This window comes from Lonchura striata, chromosome 13 (genome assembly GCF_046129695.1).
Source record: "Lonchura striata isolate bLonStr1 chromosome 13, bLonStr1.mat, whole genome shotgun sequence".
Lineage (NCBI taxonomy): Eukaryota > Metazoa > Chordata > Aves > Passeriformes > Estrildidae > Lonchura > Lonchura striata.
Window position 1 is genome coordinate 17,199,649 of NC_134615.1, and position 21,801 is coordinate 17,221,449.

Here is a 21,801-nt window from a genome sequence, read left to right on the forward strand (position 1 = left end):
TCTCTGGCTGCTTGCTGCTTTTGCTTCGCTGTTTGGAGGAAAAAAAAAAAAAAAAAAACTACATCTAGAAAATTATTTTCCATGTTATGCACTCAGATCCAAGGAAAGATATAACTTTGTTGGATCAACACTCATCGCTTTTAAGCAAAACTACTGGGTTTTGTGCTGTTTGGGTGTAAGCAGGGTTTTTCATGCCCAGTGGGTGCTCCTGGTGCTGGAATCATTCAGGCCTGGACCATGTCCTGCAGATTCTGCTTCCCGTGGGAGAAAGATGGTTAAAGAAGGAAAACAAGGAGACCCCAAATGCACGGCCCAGACATGAAGGGCTGGCCAGGGTCACACTGACCCATCACCCACTCACCCCAAGGAGCTCCCTTCGAGGCTGGTACCACTGGGGGCTGTCCCCAACGTGCCATTAGCAACCTCACCCAGCCCTTGGTGGACACATCTTCAGGTGTCCAGGATATCTATAGAGATATTTTTGATGTGGAGATATGGTAATAAGGCTGAAAACCTCTCTCTGAGGCTGCTGGTTAAATAAACCGCCCGTATTTGATCAGAGCTCTTTGCTATGGGCTCTGCTCATGCTTTGGAAAATGACAGGCAAATAAGCAAATCCCAAATTCCCCTGGCCAGCTGGAATACTTTTTTCTCCTTCAGTGTGAGCTGTGGAAGGCATAGGAGCTTTAAGGCACCAAGTTTTTAGCCTGCACAAGGCACTCCCTCTGCCAGCCCCAGGAGTGGAGCAGTGGACACAGGACAGGCTCAGGGGTCACCAGGGCTCCTGCTCAGCACAGGCACCACGACAGTGAACAGCCAGCTAAGAGCCCAGCCTCATGTTTAGGAGCAACCCTGTTCTTTCTGGGTGGCCAGAAACCATCACAGAAAAGGACAAGGTTGTGCCTGAAAGAGGAATTCAGTGGGAGAAGTGGGGTCTGTGCCAGACCTGCCCTCCTACCTCCTTGCCTGAGGCTTAAAATGTCACTTTGAGGGGAAAAGGGAGAAGCAGACAGTATTTCACAAATGCCAATAAACCTGTTTTCTCCCAGATCAGTTTCTCCTGTGTTTTCTCTCCTGCCAGCACGATGCCTCCAAGTCACAGCAGGTTCAGGGCTACCTGGAGCTGGTTTTAGCAGAGAGGAAACAGTGGCTGCGTTTCCAGCTCTTTGGAGCTGCCACCATCGTGTGCAGGAGCCTGGCCCAGCCTGGTTCCAGCTGCTCCCCAGCACAAAATCCAGGCTCCATCCTGCCCTCCAGCAGCGTGTTTATTTACAGCACAGTGTTTCTTTCTAAAGATCCGGTCTCAGGGGGCAAAATGCCTTCTGTGTATGAAACCAGTACTGACTAGCTCAGACATTGTCTTCCAGAGACTGCAGGCAGCCTGAAACAATAGGGGTGTGCAGAGAGTCCTGATGCATTTCCATTTTTGGACCATGATAAATCCGAAACCTAATAGTAACAGCTCTAAAAATGGCCCGCAGTAATTAGGTGGTTGGGAATTGGTTTGTTTTTTGGCCATCACACACAATCCCTAATGGCCTCACGTCTTCCTGCATTCCAGAGGATACATTTAACCCCTCAAAATTGGACAAAGCCCACAAGTTCTCCTCAAAAACTTTCAGAAACGAGCACCAGCTGGAGCATGGACATGGCAAGCACAATGGAAATGGGAAGCACGTTCCAGAAGTCCTTGGCATTACATGGAAGAAATGAACCACAGGCCCATCGTGTTGTGTTCCATGTACAACTCGGTCCAAACCTCTGATTTTTAAAAAATGCAACCCATGCACATAAAATACAGCACAGAGCCCGTTTTTACCCTAAACCGCTGGATTACAGACAATTGCTCCCCGTTTTTGGGGTTTTGCTGACACCTGGTGTTCTGGAAAGATGCTGTGTGTTCCTGCAAGTTCCCTGCCCTGGCTCCCGTTGGGGTGGCCCCTCTCTCGGGTCAGACTGGAGCCCTGAATTTGGGGGAGACCCTGAGAAATGCAGGCGTTCAGTTAGATTTCAGAGTCCCTGTTTTAACGTCTCAAGACAAGAGCAGGGCTGCAAGAGTGTTTGCACAATGTGTTACATCGCTGCAAACCTCACAGCTCAGATTGACTTCAGGAATCGGGGAACCTCAGACCTCATTTATCATAGAGCAGTTTGGCTGGGAGGAGAGCTTAAAAATCATCTTGTTCCAAGCCCCTGCCATGGGCAGGGACACCTTCCCCTGGACCAGGCTGCTCCAAGCTCCATCCAACCTGGCCTTGAACACTTCCAGGGATGGGGCAGCCACAGCTGCTCTGGGCAGCCTCACAGGGAAGAATTTCTTCCTCATATCAGTTCACCACATTTGATGAAGCTTTTTTGTAAGTGGCAGTGTTTAGATCTGAGGTACTTGCTTGCTCCATTGAATTATAGCCTGATGAGGGTTTTCACTACCTCCTTTGTTTTTAAACCCTTTTCAGAGTAGTCTCTGCAAAACGTGTCCCACTTTTACACCATCACGTCATTGTGCCACAAAGCACGATGCTGATCTTTAAATAGGGACAGTGGCTCCCCCAGGAATAACCAGCACCCCCTGCTCACAACCAGCTGCCCAAAGATTTGCTGGACCAGCATTTCTTTCTCATTCCAGATGCCTGCCTTGCCCAAATCAGATCAGTTACATCTCCCCAGGCAAACACTGCTGCAGACAAAATTCCATAAATAAATCCACCACAAGATTTAAATATTTACAGCACAAACATGAAAAGAAAACCCTAAAACACCAGGTAACAGATGAGAACAGTGTGACTGCACTCCTATGACACAAGCCAGAATTCCAGGGGTCCAAAGAAAATTGTCATGTCTCCTCTGAGGAGCAAAACTGGTGTTTGGGATCTTCCCCCTGCAGCTCCCACAGGTCCAACATCCACTTCCCAGTGACACACAGGCTCTGAGAGTAGAGACTTGAAGGATCTTTCATGTGGACAACATTTCCAGCTAATTGGCCCCTCACTTCCCCTGAAAGAGGTTGGTGCAACCAGTCCAAAACCCCACAAGGCTGTACAAAACCCCTCAAGAAAATAGTCATTATAGCACATTCCTTTCACATAGGGCAGTTGGTTTGCTTACAAGTGTTTTACAAACTCAGTCCTTTAATGTTTCTCGTTGGAATTTATGGTAATATTTCCTTTTTATCACAGTATAAACATTGATCATTTTCAAGCAATGACTTGTCCTGAAGTTTATTTTTTCCACAAAACAGAGGCAATTTTGTGCAAAAAGGAGGCTGATACGAAGAAAACAAAACCAAATACTGTTTTTTTTCTTATCCTTTTTTTTTTTCTTGTCCCAAGAAACGCTGTGGCTGCCCCATCCCTGGAAGTGTTTAAGGTCACCTGGCTTTGAGAAACCTGGTCTAGTGTAAGGTGTCACTGCCTATGGCAGAGGTGTTGGACCTAGGTATTTAAGATCCCTTCCAACTCAATCTGTCATTCTATGACTTTTTTCCCAAAAATCATAGAGGAATCTCACACAGTTACAGATGATTTTCAAGCAGCCTGTTGGAGTTTGTCTGTAGCAATGTCAACAATTTACAATTTTGTAAATAATTTTACATTCTCTCCTGGAGGATGTGTATTCTTTTACTGCAACATCCTGCAGGTGTTGTAATCTTGATTAAGGATAATTAAATACTTTGCTGGCTTTCTGAATGCCTGAGAAAGTGCATCTCATCCTCGAATAATGCAATCATAGAAGGGTTAAGGTTGGAAAAGACCTCGAAAATCACTGAGCCAAGCCCTTAACCCAGCACCAACACGTTCATCTGTAAGCCATGTCTCCAAGTGCCACATCCACGCATTTTCTGAACACTTCCAGGGAGGGTGACTCCAAAATTTCACAGCCCTGAGAAAACCTTATATCTGCTTTTTTGGGACTGTGTGTGAGAACTTAATTATGGTGCTTATTCTTTCTGTCACTCACTGCCCGTCCTTCAAAATAAAGACTAAAAGTATTGAACTTCTAATTTGAAGTTGAAGCTCAGATGGAGGTGATGGTGAACCTTTTATTGTAGGGCAATACATAAATAAATCATGTCTAATACATAATCATTCTTATCACTGCTTGCTAATAACTTTCTGGAAAGTCAAAGTTATTCTCTTGAAGAGAGTTTCAGTGTTTTTACACCAAGAATATCACACTGCCTGCTTAGCAGCAGTTATTTACAGTATTTTTCTCTTCTGTACAGTAAAAGATCACAGAAACAAAACAAACAAAAACCCAACAGAAACAAACAAAACAAAAACCCAAACCAAATAAAAACACCCCAGTGTCCACACTTGGTTCAGTGCAGCAAAGAAAGGTCCAATATTTACAGCTTTCAGCTGTAGGAAATTTGAGTTCCTGGTTCTTCAGTGCAGTTTTGAGGGCAGTAGCAGACAGACCCTAGTTAGGCCAAGGCTCTTCTTTTCTAGCTGAAGGAGAAACACAGTCTTGGGTCTTGGCTTGTCAAAGTCTCGGGAAGACCCTTGGGCACTGGATTGCCCCACAGCCTGCAAGGACAGCAAACGTGTTACTGCAGGACCACATGTGGTGCCCAAGTATCTGGAAGATGTGGATCCCAGGAGAGAGTGGGACAGGGCAGGAATGTACATCAGGAGTGAAACCAGAAGGAATGAGAGAAAGAAAACTTTTAAGAACAAATGCAACACTTCCTGATGGTGATATTACACAATTGGATCTTCAATTTTTGCCTCATCTAAAGCTAGCAAGCTTTTCAGTTCCCTTTTTCCCTGGACTTTCTGAGGAGGTGAAGCTGTCCTAGAGAACCTCAGCTTACTTGTCTTGTGTCTGCATTCCCTGCAATACCCTGTTCCCTGCCAGCTAACCCAGGGCAGCAGGGGCATGGGGCACATCTGTCCCCAGACTTGTCACCCTGACCTTTCCTTGCTGAGCCAAGACCCAGCCATGGAGCTCCGTGAACCTGCTCACCTTATGGACAGAATTTCTGGGCACGTGGCAAGTTCCTCCGCGAGCTTCGTGGCCCCACAGGCTCCTATGCGGTTTTTCTCCAGGCTGTTTTGAAAACCAAAGGAGAATTTTGAAATCCCAAACAAATCCAGAATGGAAAACAGCTGAATTGTCCCATGCTGTAACTACCTAAGTAAAATAAGTGTTAATTCAAGTGTATCAGCCAGGCAAGGCTGGCCCTTGGTGCATGGAGCTTAAAATGCAGAAGCCTGCCTGTTGTTCCTAAAGTACACCTCCTTCTTGGAAGTGCCATGCTTGAAGGCTCAATGACAGAAAAATGAGCATTCCTAGGGTGTTTCTCGGGGCTGTACTCACTCTAACACCTTCAGCTTTTCCATCTTTGGGAGAGCAATGGCCAGCTCTCGGGCTCCTCCATCTCCAAGGGCATTCCAAGACAGTCTAAGGCACAGAAGAAATCCCAATTGTGAATCTGGATGAACGCTGGTGCCACTACTGTGACATTACCCCTCGTGGATTAGCCTTTTTTCAAGAGCTAATCCCCCTCTCATCATGACAGGTAAACATTCCCCTGGATTACAAGCTTAATTTTGAGGATTTTCCTCCATTTCATCCCATATTTCCATGTATGATAAGACACCAAGGAGTGTCTGTGGACTGTGGTTATGTCAGAGTCCTGCAGGCCCAGGGAATGAGATGTGAAAGCTGGAAATGGCTGAACACACAGCTTTACCCCATGGCATTTTTTAGCAGTGTATTTCATCAATTAGTAAATTAGTGGTACGTTTACCACCAAAATGCACTTGGTAGAAAGTATTATAAATAGTTTTAACAAAAATTCAGCAGGGTTAAAATGAGAGTGACCTGTGTGTGCTGAGGTGCCTCCCCACCCATCCCCACTCACATGATCTCCTCCATGGAGGGGCACTGTTGGAAGCCAAGGGAGAGTGATTTTGAAGCATCATCAGTGATCCCACAGAATTTCAAGCTGAAGCAGCAGGGAGAGAGCAAACAGGACATGGTGTGCTGGTGTCAGAGCTGTGGGCAGCACAGCCCCACGTCCTGCCTGCTCTGCCCCCACGCCCCGGCACTCACTCGATCTTCCGGAGGTGTCGGAAGCACGGCAGCCCCTGGGACAGGGCATGGATACTCTGCTCCCCAAGGTCATTTTCTGCTATACTGCAAGAGTGATGGAAAAGCTTTGAGTGGTGCAGAAACAGCAGGTACAGTCAGAGAAAAGCCACCATGAGAACATAACCATGTGCACTAGGAAGTTAATAACTACTACCCAGACTAAGTGAGGACTCTGTAGACAGCAGGGATGAGCCAGGTTGGTAAACAGCAACTCTAATTCACTGCTTGGTAAATGGGAGTGACAGCCCTGCTGTAGCTCACAACCTCAGTCCTTGCAGCAGGGAATTGTTGCAGACAGAAATATGGGGTTATAGCTGTGTCAAAGAAGGACAGATCTGCAGCACATCATGTGTTGCATGTGAAACTGGAAATACAAAGTTATACTGGAATTAATGGCTGGTGTGACTTGAGAGGAAATGACAGCAAGGGAGAATGGGAAGAAGACCTTCCAATACCTTAAGGGACTACAAGGGAGATGGAGAAAGACTTTGGACAAGGGCATGGAGAGACAGGACAAGGGGGAAGAGCTTCAAGCTGAGGGAAGAATTAAAGTGGATATTAGGAAGCAGAAATTCTTCCCTGTGAGGGTGGTGAGGCCCTAGCACAGGTTTCCCAGAGAAGCTGTAGATATCCCATCCCTGGAATTGTCCAAGGCCAGGCTGCATGGGGCTTGGAGAAACCTGCTCCAGTAGAAAACGTCCCTGCCCATGGCAGGGGGATTGGAGTAAGGTGATCATCAGAGGTCCCTTCCAGCCCAAAGCAGCCTGTGAAATGTTTGGCAGCATCCCAAGTGCACTTGCCATGACCTACCTTATCTCTTCCAGCAGCCCACACACCGCCAGGGCTCTGGCCAGCTCCAGCCCTCCTGCCTGCCTGATGTTATTGTTCTGGAAGCTAACCAAGGAAATATAAGCATTGGAAGATTATTTTGGAATAAAGCTTAACAGAAGCTCATATTTAACCTGCCAAGAACCTAGCCAGAGATGGTGTCCCACCACTGGGCTTCCTTTTCTAAGTTATTTTTGAAGACGTATTAGACACAGGCTGGAAGAGATGCCTCTAGGCTAACTGAACCCAGTGGGCACTTCTAGCTCACCAATTTCTTGCTTTGTTACTATAAAATGCTACAAGAAAGTCCTACGTGTTAGAATCCTGGAAAGACTCCCTCAAAAGTTTTAAAAATACAGTAACACTGAGTTCAGGGAAAAGAAATGACTCAGAGGTGTCTGCACAAAAATGTAAGGGTCCATAAAAGATGCTCATCCTTATGCTTACATTCCACCAGAGGCATCAGAAACCACCATACTCAAAATCAATTTTAAGGCTTATTTTACTGTGTAATCTCTTCCTGGTTCATCTCAATAGCTATTGCTGCAAGAGATTGAGCAAGAAGAGTTTATGTGACTCTTACAGAAAAGTAATTGTGGAGGGTTTCTCAATCCTGGGACACTGAAGTTACTGTCTAAACAACCAGTGCCCATGCCTTTTCCCTCTCTTCTTTCAGCAATCCCCACACTGCCCAGGATATCCAGCCTTCCTGGGGCAGAGGCTGACACTTACTGCAGGATCTTCAGGTTGGTCATGTGAGGCAGACAGAGGGCAAGTGTCACTGCTGTCCTGTCTCCAAAACCATTCCTTGATAGTCTGGAAGAAGCACAAGTGAAATGTTACTGGCAGTGGAGTCCAGAGCCTCATTGCTCACCTGTGGGTCACCCCCACAGGGATGAGTGACCCCCATTCCTCACTCACACGTGCCTGGGACTGTGCTGAAATGTGCCTGATGCAAAGGACTCTGAGGGTGGGAGGAAGAAACAATGAGGTTTTGAAATCCTGCAGCAGAAGTTAAACAGGAAAGTAAAACTGAGCTGCACTTCCCAGAAGGACACTTGTCTCCCTGACTGGGTAACCTGATCTGGAATTGAACTGAAATTGCACTTTTTCATATGTGCCCTTAGTACACACACCCTAATCTGAAGGTTACAAGGACAGTTCCAGTAGCTTAATTGTAACTTTTCCTTATATGTTATTTTTAACTTTTATTTATTTAGTATAGCAGGGCACATACATTCTTTAAACGGGTCTGGAGTAGAACATCAATAGATCTGACTGTGTAAAGCCTTTTGCTGTCCACTTCCCTCCATTTTTGCAGCCAGACAGATTAATGGTAATATCTTGGGCAACACAGGCACTGAACAGATCCTGGCACTGCCAATAAACCTGCAGATTTAGCTCCTGAATCCATTAGTCCACTAATGCAGACTGCACAGTTCTTGGAAATCTTCAAGACAATCCAGCAACTAATCCCCAAAATTTCCACACCCAGCAGCAGACATTTCTATGGTGTGTAGCAGAGTTTTTACCCTGCTCTCACAAGAATCAAGTGGCAAAACTGATCTTGGCTTTATTGGAGCCTTATCAGATTTCTTTGCCTTGATTTTTGCCCAGCTTCCCAAAAGGATATTTGAAATGACACACTTACAGTAACTCCTTGATGTGCTTGCAATTGGCAAGAGCTCCCACCAGCTTTTCCCCTCCAGCAGGACTAGGACAGTTCCCTGAAAGGCTAAAACAAACATGAGACTCTCAGTGACTAAATGAGAACCAGATTGTACCAGATTAAGATATTTCACTGTTTGTCTGCTGTGATGGGAGACTCAGGCCCCTGGGAAATGGTCTGGGGATTTTTGGGTTCTTTTGTCAAGTGCTGAGTAACTCCTGGCCCTGCAGGTACTGTGAGGAAGGAGTAGTTTTCCCTCTCACAGACAGAACTGGGAACTTCCTTTTCTTGCTCCAAGTCATTTCCAGGTTTTCCATTTCAAAAAGTTATAAGGCCTGCCCCAAGTGCTGAGCCTAACAAAGAGCCTGGATGCTCCAATTTCTGTTCCCTGGGAGAAGGAACACTTTGAATGTCTCAGCCCTGCCCAGGGATTCCCACATTGGCTTCCCCACCAACCATGGCCATGACCAAAACAGCTGAACCAAAACAAAGGGACTCACTCAATTTTCTTCAGGTTTTGCATTTCCAGCAGGACAGCAGCAAGATTTATCAGGCCTGGATCTCCAATCTCGTTGTGGCTTAAACTTTAAAGAAGAGAAGGAAGGCTGTGTTGTAAAGGAAAATGGCAGGCAAAATACAAGATCTTATTTAATGTGTTCCATTTGATGGATGACACCTCAGGCCTTGCCAGCAGAATCAAAGAGCTGTTTATCTCAGCTTCCTCACAGAAAATTAATAGGTGTTAATGAGGAATTTAAAAAATTGCGAAGAACAATTAAAATCACTGGATCCTGTTGACAGGTAGGAAATTACTTCAACCAGAATACCAAGACAGGATGAAGACAGGTGGTTATTATTTTACAAATTGCTACAGCAGAGAATGGACAGCATCTGGCAAGGGAGGGAGAAAGCAGAGCAAGCCTGGGGTTGGCTCCAGTACAGATCTTTTCAGGCAAATGCTGGGTCTGAGGCTTTCCCAGGACAGAAGGGAGTCCTGGTCCTGTTCTGGATCCTAGGGAAGATTTAAATTCTGGTTAATCCATTTTCTACATGACTGCAGCAGAGTGGGGTAAGACCAAAGTTTCCTTTTATGAACATTAAGTTCTGATTTCCTCTAGTCCAAAGTACCTCATACATGAGCATTTTGCAGCCTCCCTTCTTTTGTTACAATACTGTGTTTAAGCACAGTAACATCTGGTTTAACATCTGGTTCTCTCCAAATGCTGACATTTGTGATCACCTCTCTGCAAGAAAGGAGAAACTTACTTGATTTCCTCCATGTTGTGCATTTTCCTCAAGGCTTCTGCCAGTCTGGAGCAGCCATCATTACCAATGCTGTTGTGGTCCAAGCTGGAAACAACATCCCCAGGAGAATGGACATTCAGCTCCTGCTGCTCAGCACGCCAGGCTGGGCCAGCTGCAGTCACATACTTACATCAGCCTCTTCAGGGATGGCATCTCACACAGCCCCAGCACAAACCCAGGGATGGCAGCACTGCTGAGTTTCATGTAGCCCAGGCTGAAGGATGAAATAAAGGTACAATTGACTCCCCAGGGACAGTTGTGTGAGCACTCAGCACAGAGGGGAGCAGAACAAGAGGGAGAGATGGGGGAGTTTATTCTAGTCCCTGTGAATAATTTCAGTTTTGTTCTTTAATGCAATTCTAATGGACCTGGATTCTGATAAAATACCAACAGAATACCAAACCTCTGGAGCAAGAGCCCAGTCAGTCCCTCATGGAGCAAGGTGCCACTGTGGCCACAAGGCAACATGATCCATGCAGAAAAAAAACCACTGTCAAAACATTTGATTCTCCACTGGAATTCTCTACCACAAACTACTGATCTCTGTCTCACTCACTGTTCATTGCAAATATAAAATAATTGTTGCTTCTTCCCCACCAGAAGCCATCAGGAAAAGTACATCTGTCCACAGTACATGCAGAAGAGGGGCTGCAGTTAACTAAAGCTTCTAGAACATCCTGTCAGCCTCTGGTCAGCCTGGCAACAACACACTCACTTGAGTTCTTCAATGGCCTGGCAATTCTGCAAGCCTGAGATCAAACAATCGATTCCAGCTGGTGAAACACTGCTAGAGGTCAGCCTGCAAAACAGCAAGGAGGAAACGAGGAGATGAGGTCTCAGCACACTGAGACAGAATTTACTCCACTGATAGGAAAATTGCCCCATCTCAAATCCCAGACAGCACAGACATCAGGGCCAGGAAGTTTGGAGAGATTTCCACACCCCTGGCGTGCAGGGCTAAGAGGACTGGCCTGAGGCAGAGGATTGAACAAATAATAAATATGTGGAAAAGGTCCCAGCTGGACACACACCCCCAAGGTCACACATACCCAAATGTCTTCAGCTCTGGAAGGGGCAGCAGAATCCTGCCTAGCATTTCTGCTTCATCCTCATGGAGCTCCATGTGAGACCATCTGCAAGGAGGTAACAACAGCTCTGGGCTTTGTGCAGTGCTGGCAGGAGGTCTGTGCCAAGGCACAGCTAAGACACAGCAGTGCTGGGACCCTGGAGGAGTGACAACACTGACACTTGGCAAGGTCCCACGGGAGCTCCCAGCCATGGTAAGTGAGTATAGCTTGTCTGGGCACTGGGAAATTGAGATGATTCCAAAGGATACCCCAGCAAGCCACCAGGTCTGTGGGTCTTTCCTATTTTCCATTCAAACACTCCAAGAAGGGGACCCAAAAGCCAGGGACTGGGACCTTGCTCTGGCCTCTCTCGTGCCCTACTGTGTGCTCAGAGTGCTGCTCTCACCAGGACAAGCTGCTCCCCTCCCTAAAAATCCTTTACAACACCTGGTAACTCACCTCAGCTGCTGAAGCTGAGCACATTTTTCACAAAGCCTTTGGAAGAGGGAGTGCTTAATTTCTGGTTCGTACAGACCCAGTCTGCAGGACACAAACACACAGCACAACTGTCAGTGAGGATCAGCAGAGCCCAGTGCAGCATCTGGTGTCCCCCAGGGACACAATGAGGGACAGAGCAGGGCTTTCAAGAGCCCACCTGGGGCTTTCCTGCCATGTCTCATTTATGTCACAGTCCATGTAGAGGAACACAGCCCATCCCCACTGCCCAGGACAAGAGCTGCCTCTTCCTTCAGCTGCACAAAGGAAAAGGACACTGGTGCTGCTCTCTCTGCACAAGCCAGCATGCCTTAAGAGTCTTCAAAGTGCTCCTGATCCCTGTTTGCTCCCAGGAAGGTAGATGGATTTTTTTTGCCTTGTTTAGGTCCTGTGGGCCTGAGGGAGAGCAGCCCAAATGACCAAGCACATCCTTAAGGTTTCTTCTGCATGTGTGGCACAGAGGCACCCTGAGACTGAACCCGTGGAGCCTTACATGCTCTGAAGATACTTTCATCTCAGAGTAAAATTCAAAACAAGCATAAAATAATGATAAATGGTTGCTTTCTCACCTGCTAACGACTGATTCTGTCTTCTCCAGGCAGTGTGGGAATCTTATGACTAATTGGAAGAGGGTTTTATCTTTACAGATCCTGAAAAGTTAGAGATTAGAGAACAGCATAAACCTGTGAACTCCTGAGAGAATAAAATACTATTTTCCATAGGAAAAATCAGGAGGACTGAATGGAACAGGATGATGCTGGCACATGAAAGCTAATCACCCATCTCTGAAGGGGTTTGTAATCTTTAAACTACCTCCAAAACCAGCCTAAACTTGGCACCCTTTCTGCCAAGGGCAACCAGGAACATGGTCTCCTTCCCATTAAACCCGAGTTGTGCGACCACAAACCTTCTAAGCCCTTCTACCCACCAGCCATTTGGGTTAAAATTGGTTCAAGTGGGCAAATAGATCACAAATGAACTGGAGACAGTGAATAAACAACAGAAGAACCAGTGCTGGCTTCAATCTCATTTCCTTAAGAGTATCAGGCTAAAAGGAAATATCTGGAAGACCCCAGAACCTGAGGTGCCACTCACATGATCTCAGCAATGTTTCCAGAGGCCTGGGCAGCCAGCTCCAGAAGGTTCACGACTCTCTCCCTGCACACCCATGGCTCTTCTATGCTGCAAAGCAGAACACAGGCAGCTCTGCTTCATCCACACACTTGGATCCACCTCTGCCTCTGTCAGCTGAGTGCTCCTCGCTCCAAACACGTGGAAAGGTGGAAAGGCTGCTTGGCTTAGCAGAGCAATGTCTGCATGGGAAACAGGGCAGCCTGACAGCAGGCAGAAGCAGCCCAGCTTCCCTGCAGAGGAGGGGAGAATGTGCCACCCAAGCAAAGTGCAGGATGCTCTGGCAGTAGGAATGTGTCCACCAGAATGATCACCCTTCTTTGTGAGGATGGCAGGGGTCTGTAGAGCCTGCACAGTTTATGGCCAGAGCTCTACACCAGGCTCAGTGGGAATCAAGGAGATAAAGCCAAACACCAATAACAGAGTCAGCCACGGGAATTTCTCAGGCCAGTGCTCCCTGCCTTTGGAAGAAGCACGGTTCACTTTTTTCTTTTTTTTTTTTTTTTTTTTTTTTTTTTTTATGAAAGGAGATCTCAGAAGATCAGATCAGAATCTACAAAAGCACAATGACACGGTACCTGATTTTCAGCAGCCCCATATCCTTCCTCAGGGAATGCAGAAGTCTCTCTGCAGCTTGGATTGTCATGTTGTTATTTGAGGACCTAGAACCAAAGCTCACTGTAATGAACAGCTCACAGATGAACCCCCCCAAACGGGTCCAAGAGCCATTAACTCACGTGTACTCTGTCAGACCAGTGCACTTTTCCAGGAGCAAGAACAACTTTTCCAAGTGCTCTGGCTGAAAGTTGCACTCTGCCAGTCTGAAAGGACGAGAAAGAGAACAGCCTTTGTTCATCACAAACAGTTCAGGCTTTCTGAACTGGAAATATCAGGCAGCACAGCCTAACCCATAGAGAAAGAAGGATGGCACAAAGCCCTTAAACATATTTAAAAGTTTCAAAAAAACCCAACCAACCAAACAAACCCCCACCCCAAAAAAAAAAAAAAAAAAAATACTGTGGCAACACTTCAAAAGCATCTGTTGAGATATTCTGGTAGAACATACCTGTATGCTACAATGGCACTGCTTTTTGTAGGACCCTGTCCTGTGACTGTAGGAACACCTACAGGTGCCCAGGTGAGGAACAGACAGTGGGGAAGAAAAGCAAGGGATGTGGGATTCTCTGTGGTGTGAGAAAGCTCTTCTCACAAGGTGAGTCAAAGGAAATGTATCAGCTGTTAGTTCAAAATACCACCATGCCAGGAGAAAAAAGAGGTTTTTTTCTGTCTTGTCCCTCAAAAAAGGACCACAGCTTTGCCAAAGAAATCACCACAAAAAGTCTGTAACATTACCTCAGAATCTTTCTTGGATCATCTCCGCTTGTCAGCTTGATGATTAAAGTTGCTTTGGAGCACAAACTGCACAGAGGAGACATAAGTGTAAGATTTAGACGGATAATTACTTTTACTAGTGTTCAGAATTTAATGATACCAAACTCCAGAAAATAATCCAAAATAGCAGTGACAGAGGTACCTGGCACAGCTCACCCCTCCCTAAAATAAACCAGCCCAAGGACATGCTTCAATAAGATCTCACTCATGCTAAATTGGCACAAAGGCAGCACTGGTGTTTGGAAAAGCAATTGTGACCTGTCCTGCTTTTATTTGCCTCCTCTGCACTCTCTGTTGAGCTCTGGGGAGAGGTACAACTTTAAAGTAACCCAAAGATTCAGCAGCCACACCTAACTGCAGGAATGAATGAAGTGTCCCTGGTTAAAGTGGTTCAGGACAGACCAGCTGCTCCCATGAACACAAACACTGATAAGGTCCCACAGATGTGCAGCACAGCCCAGTCTCATGACTGGAATCTGTGAGAAAAGCACTTTGTGCCAGAGCAACAGCTCCAGAGCCCATGGGATATTTTAGCTGAGAGGAAAGGAGATAAAATGCAAATCCAAGTAAAAGAACATGGGGAATTTCTATTGCCTCTGAAATCTCAACATACTGAAGAGAACCTTAGAGAGCAATGCTGGCTCCTGCCCTGAAGAGGTTCATTAACAAATATATACATGGCAATAATTGTTGGTACAGCTGAATATCTGTGTCTATACACAAAAATAACCTGGCCCTTTGAAATGGTAGTTCTGCTTGGCAGTTATGTTTGGCCATTCAAAATGGACATAAACCAAAGCTTTAGGCAGTTGAAAACATGGTCCTCATCTTTCTTACCTGAAGATCACAAACTTTCAATAATTAAAAGGAAAACAAGCAGGGAAGACTCATGAATGAATTAATTAATTAAAACAGTCACCTGACTTGAACATCAGTGGTGTTTCCAGATGTGACAAAGGCATTTATGAGATGTAGGACTCCATCCTGAGAAATCCCATTATGGCTGAGGCTGCACAGAAGGGGAGGAAGGATTTTCACCTGTCAGGAGTCAGGGCTGACCCCAGGCTCCTCAGGCACAGAAGCACAATTCAAGTTAGCACTGAAGACAGAGCAGTTTGTGGGGTGCTGGGCCCCTTCAGCTTTGCTCAGTCACTGAACTCCCCCAAGGCAGCACTGATGGCTTGGGGGACACAGGAAATGCAATTTTCCTCTTGCACTAGAGAGGCAGCAGCAGCTGGAACATTTACTGCCCCACCAGAAAGGGATGGGGAGAGGCTGTGTAGGGCACAGCTCAGCTCACACAGCTCAGCTCACAGCACCTTGGTCTTACTCAGAGAGGACACTACATCCAGAGGAGTGATGAACTGAAAGCTCTGGGGACTGGTCAGCTTCTGTCACACCACCCCACTCTGGGCAATGCTATTTCCTGCTGACTCTACTAAAAAGATTTTTGCTTATTTTCAGCAGGTTTTGGGTCAGACCCTGAGTCACCAAAGCCTGGTGGCCTCAAGCTGTGCTCATAGCTCACTCAGAGCTTTCCTCCTAAGGCAGGAGAAGGCAAGAAGCACAAGCAGCAGCTTCATGGAGGATCACACCAACACCCTTCTGCTCCTCAGATTCACTGTGTGTTCTCTTACTTGAGGGAACAGGTACCAGGCACTCGATGCAAGTGGTCCAAGAGGCACCTCAGGCCTTCATCTCCCAGCTGATTCCTGGAGAGGCTGAAAGGCAGAAGAACATGTGGCCAGCCAAAACTCAGCCTTTGAAACAGGTTGCCCAAAGAGGTGGGGGGTTTTCCTGTGCCTGGAAATATTCAAGGCCTGGTTGGACAGGGTTCTGAGAAACATGATCTAATTGAAGATGTCCCTGCTCATGACAGGGAGTTAGACTAGACAGCCTTTAAAGAGCCTTTCCAAAAAAAAAGGTATTCTGTAATTCTAGATTTCTTTTAAACAGCAATACTCTGCTGAGAAGCTTTGAAGAAAAAAACCTCAAATTTCCTGCACTTCAGTCCTAGCTTAGCAAAACAAGGTCTGTTTAAAACAAATCACTGCCTTATGAAATGACCTCATGCCTAAGCTCCAGAGCAAGCTCAAACTAAGAGCTCAGGTGATACTAAAAATGCCTCCAAAGAGCAAAGGAGTGAAAATTCCAAAGAAGTTGTCCCATCAGCTCAAAAGGACCTGTGTAATTCCCAACTGACTGTGTTTCTCAGCAGTCTGTATGAGCACACATACCCTTGCAGACAGGCTGGGAAACTCCAGGCAATGCTGAACCCCACAAACACAGCTCTCCCCCAGTGACCCTGCTCCAGAGCATGGTAACACCCCAAGCCCCACTTACTCTACTTCTGCCAGCCCCCCGTGCTGCTCCAGGATGCTGCAGAGCTCCTCCACCTGCCCTTCTCCAATGGCACAGCCTGTCAGCCTGTGTGAGACAGCAAGAGTTAAAGCATGGCCAGCAACCAGCTCAGCCTGAGCACTGAGAGCTGCCCACCAGCAGCTGCACCTTTACACCAGTCTCTGTGCAGCATTCCCATTTTTTTGCCATCTCCCTGGTGCTGGGACAGAGGCCTGTTACAGGCTCCTGTCCAGGGGAACTCTGGAGCCATCACTCCAGAGAGCTGCAGACACATCTCACATCACACAGATGTTTAAGTGGAGATTATCCCCCAGAATTTGAGGCACACATTTGGAAAATGCACGGATGAGGCCTCAATTCAGGTGCTCGTGCAGCAGAATTTGGTGCAACTCAGGATGGTCAAAAGCAGCCCAGAAAAAAAGGAGAAAAAGAAAAGCACCGGCCTCTGCCATCCCAGTGCATCCAAATGGTTCTGAATGGTACTTAAGCAGATGAATTGAGCCCTAGAGCTTAAACTACCAGCCCGAGCTCCTTGGCCACCAGCCCATGAATTCTCAGTACAAGAGGAAACCTGGCTCCCTGCACTTGTGCTTCAAACCCACCCCCAGTGAACTCAGAAACTGTTCTACACCGGTACCTGCAGAATGTCCTTGGGCTTTGCATGCTTGCTCCTAAATGCAAGAAGGCATTTTCACTTGACCTGAGGCAGACACAAAAGACAGTCCTTCAGCACTGATCTCCAAAGTTTTGTAGGCCCTTTAGGGCTGAGCTGCTGGGCTCCAAACAGTCTGAGTGTCTCACCGGACTTCCACCGCCCTGATCCGCTCGCAGAGGTTGATGGAGTTGAGGAGTAAAACAGCACAACGTGGGGACAAGGAGTTCTTCCTAATACTGTAAGGGAAGGGAGAGAAGGAACACTGAAATCAGCTCCTAAGAAGAGAGGCTCCCACACACACAGCCCAATTTTCCCATTCTTCATTTTGAGACACAAAAGATTGGATACATCCCACTTAACTCAGGATGAGGGAGCAAGCACCTAAAGTTTTGAGCATTGGCACTCAGTGCTCCTTTACCTAAAGGAGAGTCTCCTTTAGTCCCCTTTGACTAAAAAGGGAGGACAGACCAAGTACTTACATTGAACTACTCCTCCTTTGGGGCTACTGGACTAAAGGTATCCCAAACTGGAATCTGGGCAATCCTGTCTGGGCAAACTCAGACTCATGAGACCCTGCAGGTCCTCCATGCTACAACACCTTGCAAAAGATGGCCAAGCTCCTTCTGGAGCTTTTAGTCCACTCAGTGGAGAGCCCTATTCCCTGACAGGGCTTCCCTGGCCTGAATTGCCCTCTGCTAAATATCATTAAAGTGCTGCTTTACTTCTAGAAACAAGAAAGGAATGGGTGTGAAAGCATTTCTGCATTATTTTTGCCTTGCTTGTTTAGTTTACAATTACTGATTAATGCTCCTAAGATCTGCTGTGGCATTAACACTTTCCAAACCAATGTTTCATGGCAGCAGTCAGAGCAGGGACCACAAACATTACCTCAGTAGTGAGAGATGACAGAGGGATGGCAGAAAGCTCAGTAATCTCTCGATGCTCTGGTCACTCAGTGAATTTCCAGACAGACTGTAAAACATGGATGGAAACAAAACCCAGGGGAAATTGTTTCAATTCCTAATTATTCCTGTAACATTTACATGGACATGCACGCACAAATGGGCAAATTCTGTAAAAGGACATGTCCAGAAATGCCATGAAAACTGGGCAAGATTTAGTCCTTACAGCCTGATCTTTGTGTTTCTTTATATCCTACAGCCAATCAACATTCCAGTTTCAAGAGTCTTACTTTTCCATTATTGCACATTTACAAAATTATGCTACTGATGTCTTTCATGCAGGCAATAGGGGAATTAAGTTATTTTTATTACTCAGTTTTTGTTCTGACCAGCACTCTAATTTTCTTGGTGGCAAGCTCCTGCCTGGAGTGAGCAGCCCTTCAGGAGCAGCGTTCATGGCTTAGTGGGCCAGGAGCTCTTGCTCTGTACTACAAGCTGAGTTCTCAAGGAATAGAGGACAACAATTGTTTCTAGACACAGGACTGAGGAAGATCACGAGAACACACACATGTTCTGGGGCCTTTACACACTTGTGTGGTAGGCTTAGGAGAGGCCAAGTTCTCTTTGAGACAGGACAGTAGAAAGTCTGGGTTTAGTCAAGCATCTGGGTGAAGATGTGGTGAGAGGGGAGCTGGTGTACACCAGCTGCCACCCTGAACATCAGATCTGGGGTTTGAACATCAAATCTGTGACTGGGGCTGGGGAGACAGACAGACAGACAGCCAGGCTGACTTACTCGATTTCTGTCAGTTGGGGACATTGAGCCAGTATCTGGCACAGCCTGGTGACATCCTCCAGACCCACTCTGCAGTCCCTGAGACTGAAGCAAACAAAGCACTCAGGGAGCTGAACATGAGCACAGGATGCCACCAGCCCCTGCACATCCCAAAGCCTCACATCCAGACAAGGCCCATGCTGACCCTCTCATGGTCTAGGACTAAGAAATCAAAACCTGGGACAAGCAGATGACTTCACCATCCCTGAGATAATTCGAGAGAGCCAGTCCACCAAAATACCAATACTTTGGGTGCTGCCTCCCTGGTGCCACATCATTGGTGATTCAGTTGTCTCAGGAGACTGGACAGCATCTTTCCCTGCTCAGCACTGTCTTGGCTCTCCTAGAGGAAGGCTGGAAATGGTGCCTCCTCTGTCCTTCTCCAGGAAGGAAATCCTAGAAGCCCTTTTGGGTGACAAATTGGCAGGTCTCCATGGGATGAGTGTAGCAGTCACACAGATCTGTCTCTCATTATTTATGGATAGAATCTTCCTTGCTGGAAAGCAGGACAATCCCCTCAAACCAAGCAAAAGATGCACTATTTCTTTTCCTCTCTGAGGAAGCACAGCTGGGGGATGGCTCTGTCCCACACACCACACTGCCCTGAAGACACAGACCCCCTCAGCTATCTCCCCCTGCAGAGCTGGAGAAAAGGGAAGGGGGCTGCCATACCGAAAGCACTGTCCTTGTGCTTCCTGCTTGGGATGTGCCAGGGAGCCACTTCTCCATCTGCTGGCACTTCTGGGGAGAGAACAGTTTAGCCCATGAGCTGTGCTGATGGCCCATGAAGGGGGTGAGGTGGCGGCAGTGGCCTCCTGTGCCAATCTGCCTTCCCCCACCACCTGCCAGAAGGAGGTTCAGCCCATTCCCAGAAGAAAAAAGAGCCTTATTAGCCCTCTTCCAGCATCCAGAGAGCTCTGCAGCCACTCAGCCCGTGGGCCTCTGCTGTGTCCTGGCCAGCAGGGCGATGGCTGCAGCCTGTCTCAGCAGCTGGGCACTGCTGGCTGCTCCACGGCCTCCTCCTCCCATCAGCCATGGAAAAGCTCAGTGGGCTTCCCCCACCCTGGCTGGATTCTGGCTCTTTATGGACACACCTCAGGGACCCACAGGTCACCTTCTGTTTAGAATTTCATGGGAAGTTTAAAAGACTTGTATGAGTGGGGATGATTTTACCTGACTCTTTCCCAAAAGGTCAGATGAACCACCTGTGTGTGCCCGAAGCTGTAACCAGAAAAGAACGTCATCAGCACGGAGTTTGACAACACAAGCTCCTGTATCACTCCTCAAAAGCCACAGCCTGAGGTTTTAAACAGCAAAAGAATATAAAAAGTACTCCTGGCCATACCTGAGGCTCATTGTTTTAATGTGTTCCAGTGTAGTTAATGACTGAGCTAAGAAAAACACAGAGTCGAGGGAGATCTGGTTGTTGTTAAACCTGCAGGAAGAAAAAATGAAATCAGCTGCTGCAAGCAAAACTGATAAAAATAAACAGCACAGCACAGAACAGTGATCCTTGTGCAGCACTCCCAGGCTGCTGCTTTGCTACTTTCTGCCTGTGTTTCCTGCTAGAGTTGTGCAGGCACAACTCGCTGCCATATATTATAAATTCATCCCTCACTTTTAGTGCTCAGAGAATCACAGAATAACCATGGCTGGAATGGATCTCTAGGGCTGATCTAGTGAAACTCTCCTGCTCAGAGGAGGGTCAGCATGGAGGAGACTGCTCAGGACATTGTACAGCTGGGGTTTTATCACCTCCAAAGACACAGAATTCAGTCTCTCAGGGCAACTTGTTCTTGTGAGATTGTCTGTAACTGGAATAGTCTTGGCTTGAGACAAGTCCAATTAATCAGACAGGAGCAATAAAAATTTTTTTCGACAGTGCAGAATGGTGCCATACTCCTTAAGCCACAGTCCTGTACAGAGCCCTTGCAATGGGAGTGCAGGTGAAATACCCAGATAAACACAAGCCACCAGATGAATTCAGAATCCACCACTGAAGCTGGATCTCCCCAGCACCTCCCTTCCTTCCAAGCTGATCTCCTCAGGAGAGAAAGAACTGCTTCCCCTGCCAGTGAGGAACTTGAAGAGGAAAAATTCAGTGAGTTGCTAAAGACCTCAGGCTGTGTCAGAAGCAGCCACACCTGACAGAAAACCACCTGTCCCTTCATGGAGGAGCGAGCACAGAGGCTCCTGGGCACTGATCTCAGTCAGGCTTCAAGAGGAGTCAGACCAGACAGCACAGTGCACCTGCCCAACACAGAATATTCTGCACTGATTGTGAAGAGCCCTTCCCAAACGTGCACTGTGCTTCCACAAACAATACTTCTCAAAACCCAGTCCATGCATAAGGAAAAAACAGGGGCTACTCACTTGAGAGAACGTAACATTTTCAGTTTTGGGAGGCACTGAAACAGCTGCAAAAGTCCCTCATCTCCCAGATAATTCTGTGATAGGCTAGGATTTAAAGAAAGGCATTTAATTTTCACAGTAAAAAACCCCAGTAGGCACCATCAGCTCCATTATCTGTATATACAGCCACACATTCCAGCAGGCTATGCCTCTACCCCACTCTCTGTACAACACAACACTGCAGAACAAACAAGTGGCATTTTCTCAGCATCCCAAATGGCTGCAGGTGAACACCACGGGAGCTAAGGAGGACTCACTCCAGCTCAGAGATGTGGCCACACTCCTTCAGGACTGCACACACATTCTTCAGGTCACTGGCTTGAAAATTACAGTCTGTCAGTCTATGGGGAAAAAAAATAAATCAATCATCCAGGTCTGCAGGATTTCAAACAGGGTTGTAAACTTCACTCCTCTGAAAACTAGAGAATCATTGAAGAGATAATAATGAAATTAAACAATCCCCTTGAAATGCCTTGCTGCTTACCAGCTCCCACAGAGTCTCCAGGTGATGGGCCAGCCCTGCCTGGCACTGCAGGTCCCTGTGTCCTTTGTAAGGCACAGGGTGGGCACCAGGTCCTAGCCCCTTGCCAGGGGCTGCAGCTGCCTTGGCAGCTGGGAGATTCCCAGTTCTCTTGTGAGTCACCTCTTAGGGA

The 21,801-nt window shown here is 47.0% G+C and overlaps 1 protein-coding gene across 1 annotated transcript in view; it reads right to left on the reverse strand.

Annotated features, from left to right (window-relative positions):
* Window positions 1-4,444: 4,444 nt before the first annotated feature.
* Window positions 4,445-21,801, reverse strand: part of NLRC5 (NLR family CARD domain containing 5) — a 29,637-nt gene continuing 12,280 nt past the window's right edge. The window contains 31 exon segments of the mRNA XM_077786239.1: window positions 4,445-4,526; window positions 4,966-5,049; window positions 5,320-5,403; window positions 5,867-5,950; window positions 6,058-6,141; window positions 6,907-6,990; window positions 7,657-7,740; window positions 8,576-8,659; window positions 9,094-9,177; window positions 9,860-9,943; window positions 10,029-10,112; window positions 10,614-10,697; window positions 10,948-11,031; window positions 11,425-11,505; window positions 12,030-12,110; window positions 12,556-12,642; window positions 13,170-13,253; window positions 13,329-13,412; window positions 13,945-14,010; window positions 14,903-14,992; window positions 15,621-15,704; window positions 16,327-16,410; window positions 16,982-17,044; window positions 17,146-17,235; window positions 17,888-17,971; window positions 18,698-18,781; window positions 19,409-19,477; window positions 19,910-19,957; window positions 20,082-20,171; window positions 21,110-21,193; window positions 21,406-21,489. Coding sequence (XP_077642365.1) covers window positions 4,445-4,526; window positions 4,966-5,049; window positions 5,320-5,403; window positions 5,867-5,950; window positions 6,058-6,141; window positions 6,907-6,990; window positions 7,657-7,740; window positions 8,576-8,659; window positions 9,094-9,177; window positions 9,860-9,943; window positions 10,029-10,112; window positions 10,614-10,697; window positions 10,948-11,031; window positions 11,425-11,505; window positions 12,030-12,110; window positions 12,556-12,642; window positions 13,170-13,253; window positions 13,329-13,412; window positions 13,945-14,010; window positions 14,903-14,992; window positions 15,621-15,704; window positions 16,327-16,410; window positions 16,982-17,044; window positions 17,146-17,235; window positions 17,888-17,971; window positions 18,698-18,781; window positions 19,409-19,477; window positions 19,910-19,957; window positions 20,082-20,171; window positions 21,110-21,193; window positions 21,406-21,489 — 2,527 coding nt within the window.